We start from the raw sequence: 13,503 nt of genomic DNA, 5'->3' as shown, positions 1-13,503 counted from the left end.
CTAGCTTCTAGAATGTGTGTTCTGATTTTATTTTATGTATAACCATTTGTTTCCAATACTTCTACTTGCTATCACATGAATCTTTTCTGTTTGTTAAATAATTTTTTGCTTGTTTTCCCTACAATCATAGCTAAGTGCTGTGTGTTAAGTGGAGTGGTGATCTGAGGCAAAGCTCGGGTGTACTGCTTCTTGGGAAGCAGCACATCTGTGAATGTCCAGCGGAACAGGGTCTGTACAGGAAGACACCTGGAGGGCTTGGGGGTTGGAACATGCCTATCACTATCTTGAAGAGGGACAGTGGAGCCTGCATGGGCAGAGAAGAGAATGCTGGTGTTGCTTGTGGCTAGTGGAGTTGGGGAGCTGACCCACAGCAGGTAGAGACAAGGGTTCCTCATGCTAAGGACAGGTGGTAGCAAGGTGCCTCACTATCCCCAAGAAGCGTCACAGAAAACTTTATTTTAAAGGACTGTCCAATCCCTTGACCAGCCCACACAGTCCAAAGCTGAGATCTGGTATTGGAGCCTATATCTCATTATTCTAAAATTAAACACTTCTGCAGCCATACCACTTCCCTTTCCCCTAAAAGAGCTCACACGAATGAGCCACCTTCTGTTCTTTATCTCTCCAGATCCATCACATAAGGCGAAATCCAGATTTGGGAACGTATACACATAGCTGGGATTCTTGGCCTGGAGCCTCAGCCGGTGTAAACTGGCATAACTCCACTAAAATCAATGGAAATACGCTATTTACACCAACTGAGGATCTGGCCATCTAGCAGATTTACTGAGCTCTGGAGATTGACATTCCTTATTTAGCCAGAAAATATGGATAGCAAGGCAGGAGAAAAGCAGACGACTCTAAAAATATCTCACAGGCTGGCCCTACAGGCACTTCTGCAAGTTATTCTTTAGCCACACACAAGATATTGGGCTCAGTCTAGATGTAATTGGCTGAAATTTAATGGCTTGTGATATATAGGAGATCATGCTAGTTCATCTAATGGTCCCTTCTGGCCTTATTCACTATGACTATATGAATGAAGTGAGAGAGTAGTTTGTTCTCTATGCAAATGCCCCTGGGACTGCATACAAAGTAGCTAGTCAGGACAAATCAGACCCAAAATGTCTGTTTTTTGTTTTTTTGTCTTTTTTTAAACTCATTTTGCATGGACAGCCTTGTTTTTCTAACAAAATAACATTTTCAATTCCTCCAAAATACTCCAGGTCTCTGGCCCACATTCTTCTTATAGAAGAAAAGAATCAAATGAAAATGAAGAGGTTTCATAGAATCAGAGGGTTAGAAGGGACCACAAGGGTCACCTAGTCTAACCACCCTGCCAAGATGCAGGATTTGTTGTGTCTAACAATCCAAGACAGATGGCTCTATCCAGCCTCCTTTTGAAAACCTTCAATGAAAGAACTTCCACAACCTCCTGAGGAAGTTTGTTCCATTGTCCTACTGTTCTTATGGTCAGGAAGTTTTTCCTGAGATTTAATCTAAATCTGCTGTGCTCTTTTATATGCATTGTCTTTTATCCTGCCCTCTGTGACAAAAGAGAACAACTTTTCTCCATATTGTTGATGGCAGCTTTTCAAGTAGCTGAAGACTGCTATCATATCCCCCCTTAATCTCCTCTTTTCCAAACTAAACATACCCAGTTCCTTCAGCCTTTTCTCATAGAGCTGGCATTCCATCCCTTTGCTCACCTCTGGATCCTTTCCAGTTACTCTATATCCTTTCTAGACATTGGTGACCAAAATTGGACACAGTACTCCAGCTGAGGCCTAACCAGCGCTGAGTAGAGCAGTAGTAGCACTTCCTGTGACTTACCTGCTATGCTTCTGTTCATGCCACCTAAAATTGCATTTGCTTTTTTTGCAACAGCATCACATTGCTGTCTCATTGTTCACAACTGCCAGATCCATCTCACCAGTGCTGCTGTCAAGCAAGTTTCCCCCCATTTTGCATTTGGTTTTTCTTTCCTAAGTGTAGCACCTGACACTTGTCTTTGTTGAATTTCATTTTGTTGTCTATAGCCCAATTCTCCAAGTTATCAAGATCCCATTGAATTTTAGTTCTATCCTCCAAAGTATTCACACCATCCCCAGTTTTGTGTCATCTGCAAACTTGATCAGTATGTTTTCTATACCGACATCTAGGTCATTAGTAAGGATGTTAAACAACACCAGACCCAGAACAGATCCCTGTGGAACCCCACTTGAGACCTCCCTCCAATCTGACAGCATTTCATTAATAGTTACTCTTTGCGGTTGTTTAACCAATTATGTAGCCACTTAATGGTAATTCTGCCAAGCCCACATTTCTCCAGCTTACTTATCAGAATGTCATGTGGGACTGTGTCAAAAGCCTTGCTGAACTCCAGGTATATTATGTCCACCTCATCCCCCCTACCCCAAACCAGTTACCCTGTCAAAGAAGGAAATAAAGCTGGTTTGGCATGATTTGTTCTTGGGAAATCTATGTTGCTGCTAATGATTTACCTCTTCATCCTCCAGGTATTCGCAAATTGAATGTTTTATACATTGCTCTAGTAGCTTCCCACATATTGAAGTCAGGCTGACTGGTCTATAGATCCCTAGCTCCTCCTTTCTCCCCTTTTTAAAAATGGGCACTACATTAGTCCTTCTCCAGTTTTATAGGACCTCTCCATTTTGAATTTTGAATTACAATGACTTAGCATTATTATCACATCTCTCCAATTGAGGCTACAGGATACCAATAGCCTGCTCTAAACCAGCTTTAACTAGCTTTTCTTAAATCACGGTTTTACAGCATTTCCAAGCAGAATTAAATGTACCCAAGAGGCATTGTTTGCTGAAGTCTAAAGCACACCAGGATTTAATTTTCTGTGACATTTAGCATTTGGTAACTTCATTGTCAATGTTCACTAATTTGCTGAGTGCTTTTTATTTTAACTTTGAGAACAAAGTTGTTAAAAAAACAAAACAAAAAACCCAGAATTCCTCTCTGGTGCTCTGGCGCCCCCTCCTTTTTATAGCAGCTTCCCAAAATTATTAGTGAAATAATTTAATAATAATTATAATAATTTAAAAAAGAAAAGTGCATCTAGGACATGAGCCAAATACATAGGTGCTGGATGTAGGGGTGCTGCTGCACCCCTGGTTTGAAGTGGTTCCCATCATATCCAGAGTTTACAGTTTGGTTCAATGGTTCAGCAACCCCACTGTACAAATTGTTCCAGCACCCCTGACCCAATGCCCTCTTGAAGTCAATAGAAGTCCCCTGACTCCAATGAACACTGGATAGGACCCAGGAGAGGCTAACCTCTTCTGTGGTATAGTCTGAAAAAACAGGCTTGACAATTACAAGGAAGAGGATTTGTTAGTACTAATCATGAAGCTATAATATTTTTAACATTACAAACAAACCCAGACATTTTCTTAGAGTTTTTCTAATTCTGCTGCCTTAAAATTATTTCTATATTTTGCTACTTTGTTTAAAAGAACGACTCTGCTAAATTAATTTGAATGACAATTTTACAGTTTCCTTGCTCTGCTTTACAAACTTCCTGGATATCTCATTGTGCCAAGGTGGGTACCATCATTCTCACTGGCTGACCTTTGGTTATATATGTGTGTATGGCATCAGAACATACTGTTAACAACCACATGCTTTAAAATCTCTCATGCAGCAATGGCTCATTCAGACCTTCTCATTGGAAAGCGAGACTCATCACAGTGGCCAAAGAAAGACACATCCATCACTCATCATTCCCTCCTCTGCCCCCCAAAAACAATCCATTGTTTTAAGAAAGGGTGGCTATGTCAACTCTGACAAGACAAGCTAGTTAGAGAGAGAAAGAGAGAGAAAGCTCTTATAATTTTGGCTTGATGATGGGTTGTTTTTTTGTTTTTGTTGGTTTGCTTCTTGTTTGAATGCTACAGTCTGGCTCTAATATAACAGCATGGAGTACTGGGTTTCTACCGTGCCTTGTTCCTCTTCTGAAAGGAAAAGCATGGAAGAAGGCTGCTATAATTAATGTGCAGTTCCATCTCCATAGGCCCATCACCCCATATAAATATTTTAAAATAGAGGTGTGTAAAGATCTCTACTTTGTTCTCCTTTTAATTGGCCTGATTAATGCTACAGGGCCATCATTGTGTGGTGCCTCTCCATTAAAAAAGCAAGAAACAGATGGAATTGTTTCATTTTATCCTCCACACCAGCTGCAATTATTCGATTTGGGGGTTTGATTTCAAAAGGATTTTTCTTTTTTTTTTTCTTGTCCTGTTGCATGTCACTTTGCTTACAATAGCTAGAACAAATGTACTTCCAATTAGGAACAACCTGTGAGATAGTTTTAGGATTGCAACAATGAGCTATATCACACATCAGGAAAGGTCACTCTCTTTGTTGCTAATCCTGTCCAATAATTTGTCAGTCCAGATTGAAGGTAATACAACCTCCTGTCACTAGCTGGATAAATGCTATAGAAATATCTAGTGCAATAACCAACATACGGCAGGCACTGAGACATAAGCAGGGATGTGGATGTGGCTCTCCAGGAAGAGACCTTCACAGGCCTCCACAGACCAAGCCGGTTGTGAAGGCAGGAAATGTACAAGGATAGTTATATATTTGCCTTATTTAATTCAAGGTATGAGGCATCTCTTGAGTGAACTCTGATGGCTAAGGGAGGCTTTTTGCCCATAGCTGAATAATCTGCTTCTCATATTTAGGAATCGTTTCTCTTTTTTGCCTCTGGAAAATGGATAAAAAGACAGACCACCTCCTGAGCTGGGTTGAAGTTGGAAGGCCCCTTTGGAAGGATGTAAAGGGCTCTTTTGCTCACTGCTTTGTCCTAGTGACAAACAGCTGCCATATGAGAAGCATGTAGGATGGGATTTTTCAAATGTAGCTAAGTGATTAGGAGCACCAGTTCCATTGACTTTCAATGGGACTTATGCTCTGAAGTGAGTTTGGCACTTTTGCAATTCCCCCACCCCTTTGGTAAAAGGGGCCTGTAACTCCATCATGATCCTGGCTGAGATTTCACCAGGAATGTTTCCTTTAAAATTAGAAACTTATTTGATGCTTTATTCCAGGGTTTGGAGGGATAACAAGTAAGGGTCCTATGGACTGTTTACCTGAATTTATAGGGCTAGTTTATTACGGATCACCAGTGATCTGACCAGAAAATATAGCAAGCTAGCAGGCTAGCCTCATGACAAGGTTACAGTTTGGGTTGCCTACTGAAGTCTGGAACCTCAACTTAATTTTGTTAACTGCTGAAGGACTCTGGCTACTTCCAGGTTATCGCTGCTAAGACATACAATGACTGTTCAGCCTTTCCTTGCCTAACGCTAACAACTAAATCTGGTACCATAACAAATTTGCAGTCAGTCCTTGTCCAGGACATTCTGGAGAAAGTGCAAAAAGTCAGTAAAGAAGCCAAGGAGACTCACCTGTCTTTTGCTGTATAAGCCCTGAAATCAAGAATGCTCTTGTAGCAGAGAATATAGACTTCTGCATGTACACAGTGTTGTGTACACATGTTGTGGTTACCACCTGCTCCAAGGGACCAGTTTCTCTCATGCCCAGCCACTGGCAAGCTGGCAAATACAGGTGACCAGGGTGGGTATTCATGCTTGTTGAGAAAAGAGATGAATTTTGGAGTTCCAGGAGCCAAGGCCCAGGGCTACCAAATTGACCATGGATTTGGACAGCTCTATTACCTTAAGAACTTTGCTCTTCAGGCAGAAGGTCACGGAAGGCAGGTGTCAGGTCTAACCACTCTAGGTGAAGGTAGAGCAGCTCCTGCTGCTAGATAGTCTTAGACCTAGCAGAAGGCTGGAATCTTCTATATGTAAATTAGGGATAGTGATATTTGTACAGTGCTTTGAGATCCTTGAATAAATGGTTCTATGAAAACCATTTTTATTTTTGTTCACTGTAGTGATCATTTGCAGCATCCCCCACTTCTGAAATATTAGGATGAACTCTAAATGTGGCATCTTCATTGTTTTGGTGGAGCTGACCAGAATTCAGCCACTATGCACTGTATTTCAGTGCTCTCACACTACCGATGGGGTGACCAGAGTGCTTTTGTCCTAGAAGACTACACAGGGGGCCTCACTGACTATGCCTCTGCCCGTTGTGTTCCCTTGGTTATATACAAATGACTGTGGTCACACTGTTAATCTCAGTTCTCCCCACCCTGCCCGTCAGGTCGCAACTAAAGAGAAAGAGGGTATTCTTGGCTCTGGTGTCTAGGTAATTGATTAGCATCATACTCTCTGCTTGACAATAACATTTTTTTGTGCCACCATCTAACCAAGCTGAGTTTCACAGACAAAAAGGCCAGCCTACATGGTGATATTTGTGGACAAAAATACTTCATTAGCAATAGGGTAAACTAACCCCAGTGGAACTTGCATGGCCCCCACCAAAGCAATTGCTCATTCCAGGTCCTAATGAGGCAAGAGGTCAGTGGCAGTGGGAGAATCCTGCTCAGCAGGAAGAGGTGATGACCTATGGCACACCTTCCCCCCCCCCAAAAGCAAAATCTCATGCCTGAGAAAGGGGTGCCCAAAGGTAATCCCATCATTTTGCAACTTCTAGTTTCAGGTCTGGTGGAGGAGACAGAAAGGCTGAGTGCAGCCCTAGTTGGGATAAGGGTACCTGTGCAAGTGAGCATAGGGGATCACCAATGGTACAGGCTGCACAGAGCCCACCACTTGGAGTATAGCTAGCCTGTAATTATGGCCAGTGGCACAAGCTGAGCTTTCAAACTCCAGGACATATGGCTCTGACAATAAGACGGACTTGCCTGCTCAGTATTGAACTGAACCTTCAGATATACCAGCTCTTGAAGAGCAGACAACAAGCTTTAAGTATTGGTGATTATCTAGTTTTGAGCTGTCAACAGAGACTCAATCTGTTGGATGGAAACAAAGACTCATAGACCCTGGAGAGGACTAGTGTATAACCATGAACACCACCTGTAATCTAATCTGTTCTTCTGCAGAGGTGCCTGCTTTAAAAGTTCTCTAAACCAGTTTGAAAGTGGACTAATTTTTGTGGCCTGTTTGTTGAGGATAATAACCACGCCTGAGGAGCAGGAGACTCAGACCAGCAGCCCACTCTGTATGGAGCTCTCACAGAGATCCCTCATGGCCTGATTTCAGAAATGCTGTGCACCAACAGCTCCAAGTAACCTCAACAGGCGCTCTGGGGACTGAGACTTCTCAAAATAAAGGTCTAATCTTATCGACAAGAAAAAGAGAGTAGCAGAAAATATATATTATATCTGGTCAATAACAATATTGACAAGCTAGAAAATAATAGACAAAATCCTCCTCACAGGAAGTTCTACCTAGTCAACTGGATTGCTGCATTGATACAGTTCCCTTCATAAGGGCAGATGTCACAAAGTTTTGTTATCCTTGTCTCTCTCGCTCTGTCTGCTGGTAAGAGGCCATACTGCCCATTGTGTGGACTACTGACTAGTCACTGGAAAGAACATGCGTGTGGTTTAATATGTTTTATATAAACATTTTAATAATACTTTTAATTTATTTGTATGATTCTTGTGTAGACCTAGGAATCTAGGAGTGATGTATGGTAGAATGAATTCATCTTGCTATGCCTTGTGATGCTGATTTAGTTGGTGTTGGTCCTGCTTTGAGCAGGGGCTTGGACTAGATGACCTCCTGAGGTCACTTCCAACTCTAATCTTCTATAATTCTAAAAGGAAAATCCCCCTCAAACATATCCCCCATGCAAAAAGATACTCTCTCCTGAATTCAGAAGGCTTGTGTGTACCCACAACATGGGTGAACCAAGTTATCTTTACAAATCACTTTTCCCCATTCTTGGATTCATAAAAAAAATCCAATAGCCAGAGGCAGATATGTTTTATTTTCCAAAACTGATGAGAATAAGCATACATTTTAATAACATTTCAGTCTGATTTAAGTAAAGCCATGCAATTCAAGTAATGCATTGTTAAGGTTTCAGATAAATTCAGTTTATGAAGGCCCAAGGAAAAGGACTGCCATTTTGACCGAGGAGTGTCCAGTAGTTTTCATGTTAGTGGCCAAGATTAGGAAGTGACTGTCTATGGTCAGAGTTACATCACTTGTCCAGTGAAGCAAAGATCAAATGTTTTACTTCTTCAGAGCCAATCTGATATCTAATTGAAATGCTAGAGGAATGGGCTCTTAAAAAACATTCATGTCCTTTCCCAAATCAAATCGCAATGGGAGAAACAGCCAAGTCATCATGAGCAAAAAGAGAAATTAAGTGTCAAAAAAGCTAAAAAACCACAACAGCTTGTGAATATATAAAAAATTAAATGTCGTGCTCATCATTTGAATTGGATAAAGCTATGAATTAAATGAGCTGACCTTCTGAAAGTTATAATCCCTTCATTAAGTCAGCCTTAGTAGGAAAATCATAGGACAGCAACCTGTGTAACAACACACTGAAATACACACAATTTGTGTTGAGACACAAAAGACACATTGAGGGGATGGGGACCCCTATGGGGGAGGGGGAAGTCCTGCTGAAAAGACCCCCGGGAGTTCCAGGTTTACAGCTCTGGTTACTGCAGAGTCAGAGCACTCTACAACCACATCCCCAATGTGTCCCCTTCCTGATTGGGAAGAACAAGCCCTAGACACAAGATGGTAATTGAGTTTCTAAATGGCTGTCAAGGCCATCTAGTGGGATGGTAGATTTTGAGAGGCAGGTACATGCATAACACAGAGTGTGCTAAGACCAAGAACTCATTTCATATAGGCCACTGAACATAATCAGAAAGTAACAACTTTCAGCCATTACCAATCTGACCCAGTGACCTAGAGGTAAAAAACTCCAAATCCCATTATAAATTGCCTGAGTCCTTCTGGGACATAGTTATCTGAAACCTATGTAAGTCAATCTTCCTATCGAGATAAGCATCAGTGTTATGGTGATGTTATCTTGAGCTATACTAAAAAAAAAAAAAAGCTATATATGATTTACAGGTGTGAGCAGATTTATTTCATGAATTATCATGTTAAAATTCATGGTATTTCAAATGGTAACTATGAAACTGGGATCACAGCTGTGTGGTTCACAGATTAAATTCATAAATATAGTAAGGAAGAAAAATAGCAGCTTGCAAAAATGCATTATTATTTACATTGCTAGACATGTACAGACAATCACAACACTGATTTACAATCAGACACCTTCACGTAGGTCAAGTACCAGCGCATCCCTTTTCCTTAACATAGCTAATCCACACTATCTGAAGAAATAAACAAGATGGTTGAGGACTGGCATGTTTACTTGCTGCACCCATCCTAAAAGTAACTGACAATACAGTGCACTTTGACAGAGGCCCAGATAATAGCTTATGAGGCCTTCCATCTTATCTAGCAAAATTAACTATCAAGATTTCTTGCACGTATCCTGTTTTTTGCTGATTGCTCCAAGATTGTATCATGTTGGCATTTTTACTTGAAAATTTGGTTTTGTTTCACAAGTAGTGTCTGATGATATAGCTTCCTGTCTGACTTTTTTCTAACAAATGATTGGCCAGCATGATCTATCCGCAGTCTGTGCTGACTTGATAATGACTTTGTCCAAGAAGAGACAAAGGAAGTAAAAGAATTTCTTTCCCACTCATGAGATCTTCACAGTATACCTCCTTGCTTCACCTCTCTTTTGGCAGGCCCACCTTGGCTCACTTCCCCAGATCTCAAAAGGAAAGGGAAAATGAGGTGTTATGATTTTTTATATACTTAAGGGGCAAATATAGCAAGTTTTTATTGCTTGCCTTCAACTTAAATGTAAATACTCATCATTAACAGTTTGGATAGTGAACCTTTCTATAGTATACTGAGCAGCTTAAAAGGTAAGATGTGAGCTTCATTCTAAACTGGTCAATTATACATAAAAATAGCACCAGTCATGGAGCACATTTTCAGATTTACTGAGGTTTTTTCCATATCAGAGATCTGATTGAACATTGACAGGATATGATTTAGGATTCCAGGTAATCTTGCAAAATAATCTTATTGAAATAATCCTTGCATTTGTATTTTTTGCTCTTTAAAAATTACTACATGGAAAATAGACGTACTTGAATTCAGAACAGGTAGGGGAAAAATAAGAAGAGCAGAAGAGGCAGGAAAATGCACATGCACAAACAAACTGCACAATCTGACAAACACTATTTCAACACCACAGCCTTTCCTCAAGAACAATATTAGTATTGTTTGGATGAACAGTGTTCATCCACCACCTCTTTTCCCTCAGCACCAGACAGTAAAAAACGTTTCCAGGTGCATGAGATCTACTGGATCACATTTCTACAGTAACAAGTACCATTGTAGTTACTGTGGACCTCAGTAGAAGGGATAAAGTGCGAAGTCTCAAAAATACACAGATAACATGAGTCTCTACTGTCCTGGTGTCTTTGACTTCCGCCCTGAAGTCTTTGAATGACCAGGTCTCTTTTCATGGCTGGGAGCTGGAGTAATGGGGAATTGTAATCCATATCCATTGTATCCATCTAGGAAGACACATTGGAAGAAGCGGACTGGAGCTAGGGAAACACAGAAGACAAACAATTAGTTAATATGTACAGTTTCCAGATGGTGAGCTTGACTCACCACTGTATTGCTCCAGTTTAATTCTCGTGTACCTCCATTAACTTTAACTGTGTTACGGTGGCATAAAATTGGAGTAACATGGTAAGAAACTAGACTCTAAGTCATCAAGAGGAAAAGCTGAATGGGATTTTTAGCTAAAGTCAATATGTTCTGAACACTCTGAGACCTTTATAGCATAACTGAGAGTGGTCCATATTATATTCAACATTCCCACATAAATCTATTATTTCCCTTAGATATACTCTGTCTAGCTGTCCTAATATTTGTTCCCTGGAATGGCTTCACTGTATGTGTTTAAAGGCCCTTCAACCCAAGCATCCATTTCATGACTCTGTATTTCAATGACCCATTCTGAATGCTCTGAAGAGTTCTATCAATTGTTCATGGTTGGAGATACGCAAATAATTGTTCCAAATGACCAGTCCTATCATTCCTTCAGAACTTTAGCATCATATATGGAAGTATCTTTTTCCCAGGGTTTTAATATGTAGGGAATTTTTGCTACCTTTGTGCCACTTGAAACTCAGCCTTTTATAGTCATACTTTTTTTCCATTACCCTCTCAGCTCTTTTAAAGGATCAGAAGAATATGGTCTTTCAGTTAAAGTCAAAAGATAAAATGCCTAATTTGTCAGGAAGGTTGAATTTTGTAACTGCATTTGAATGTTAATTGCACTCTGGAATTAAAGTTTTTCATGGAATGACAATTACATGTTTGGGGAAATGAAAGGAGAAATGCTGGCACTAGATAGAAATTAGTTCTCATGCAATTGATTTTCTGATGCCTATATCTTATTCTTTCCTGTTCATTCAATACAGGAAAGTTTAGCTCTTCAGTCTAACATGAAACAGACTGCAGGGCTTCCCTGTAATAGAAACTCAGATGCAAGGTCTGTTTATTGACTGCCAAATCCCATCAAATGGAGGAGCACTGCACGGTTTGTCACAAATGCCAGTGTATTCACTCAAGCAATTTTTCTCTCTCTGGTCTTTTTGCCTGATGCACAGGAAGGTTAGTTCTTTGTCCAGCTCAATATCACACTTCATAACTGTGCTAGATACATTTGATGCTTCTGAAAATGACTAGATGGCCTATCTAACAAAATATCCAGTTGACGCTGATTGTTATAAAGAAAAATAATTTACAGCAAGGAAGTCACCAATTACAAACTCACCTTTGTCTTTTTTAATGGAAATTATTTCTGCATATTCTTCTAATGGATATAAAAATAAGAAAGTAAGTCAATAGCTGGTTCTTTTTGTTTTACCAAGCAGGCAACAAGGGTGGCATGCACTTGCTAGTTGCAAATAAATATTATATTTAAAGATATTTAAAGGGACAAAGTACCCAACATGCTAGAAATACTGGAATTTTAACTCTCTTGCATTGCGCATGTTTCCAGGTGCAAGCCTGGTCTATCCCAGTGGTGGCCAAACAGTGGCTCGTGAGTCGAATGCGGCTCTTTTACAGGTAAACAGTTAAAGTGCAGCTCAGAGTCTCCCATGCACCCCGCCCCATTCTCCATCTACCACACTTGGTGGGTAGCTCAGGACTTCTGCCTTGCAGCAGGATGGTGGGGTAGGGACTTCTGCCAGCAGGAAAGGGGGTCTCAGGGCTTCAGCAGGCATGGGACTGAAGCCCTGAGCTCCAGCAGGTGCCTCTCACGGGGCAGAAGCCCCAGACCCCACCAGGCGTGCCCCGGCTCTCGAACTTCTGAATATTGTCCTACGTGGCTCAGAGGGTCAGGACGTTTGGCCACCCCAGTCTATGATAAGAGTCATTTTAAGCAAAGCTCTTATAGGAGCAGAGAAAATATGACAGAATTTTCTGGTAAAGTTATACTAAACCTGATCATTCCATAATCATCAGCTCTTCTGATTTATAAGGTCATTTCACTTAAAAGTCTGATTTACAAGCTACTGTTAGTAGCCACAAAATTTTTGGGGAGTGGGGGGGACATTTAGATAATCTGGCCTTTAGGAAGAGGTTATATAGGGTGTATCTTGGTGCTAAACATGGAAAGTAGCAGCTGAAAAAAAAAGTGGTAAAAATCTTAAATTGCTTGGAAGAACTGTCACATATTTAGAATCATTCTGAATCAAATAGTATCATACAGCATGACAATGGCCTAGATTCTGTTATTCCTGAATTCCTTGTTAAGTTGGTTTCTTCTGTTTAGTTAGCATGTTTATGCTACTCAACTTCAAAATGTTGTATATTTTGACCAGAGGTCAGATGATCTGTTATTTATTGTGTTTAAAAAACTTCAACAAATTTTAGTCTAGTTAAGGAATGCATTGCATATAAAGGACCAGTTCTTGTTCCTCTAAGTCAGGTATGGCTAGAGTGCCCTCCTCCCTAGCTATGCAGAAGATTAGGTGGGTTAAGATCCTTCTTCTGTGACTGTAAAAAGCATACCTAGATTGTGCCTCTGCATGTGGAAGGGAGAGCAGAAGTTTCTATGCCTGACACTCCCTTCACAAGAAAATGGTTGGAGCCGGGGCTCCCTTTCTTTCTCCACATGCCAGACAGACAGCAGAAGTGGCTGGCTATAATAGAAGGAGGAGCATGCTGCACCCTGTGAAGTGCTACTGCAGACTACCCTCTTCCCCACTAGTATGAGAGGATCTCTGGAGGAATTGTGCTTCTGAGTTGGCCCTTATAAGAGGGCAGTGGGCCAGGAGCTGGCAGAGACTCTCTCTAGCTTTGAGAGGGAGGGACCTGGCTGCAGGGAGCTGAGAGACGGTACCTGGACTGAAGCAGGGCTGGGGGAAGGCCAAGGGAGCTGGGGAGCTCCGGCCTGGAAACCCCCCAGGCTGCGGCCTAGTGGAAAGTCAATTAGGTACTAGGGTTG

At 41.0% G+C, this 13,503-nt stretch overlaps 1 protein-coding gene across 1 annotated transcript in view; it reads right to left on the bottom strand.

Moving 5' to 3' along the window:
* Positions 1–9,257: 9,257 nt before the first annotated feature.
* TRDN (triadin) overlaps positions 9,258–13,503 on the bottom strand; it is a gene marked incomplete in the record, with an annotated part of 278,678 nt that continues 274,432 nt past the window's right edge. Inside the window, 2 exon segments of the mRNA XM_034765753.1 lie at positions 9,258–10,582; positions 11,824–11,862. Coding sequence (XP_034621644.1) covers positions 10,437–10,582; positions 11,824–11,862 — 185 coding nt within the window.

Source organism: Trachemys scripta, chromosome 3 (assembly GCF_013100865.1).
Source record: "Trachemys scripta elegans isolate TJP31775 chromosome 3, CAS_Tse_1.0, whole genome shotgun sequence".
In the NCBI taxonomy this organism is placed as follows: domain Eukaryota; kingdom Metazoa; phylum Chordata; order Testudines; family Emydidae; genus Trachemys; species Trachemys scripta.
This window is presented reverse-complemented; position numbering and strand designations above follow the sequence as displayed.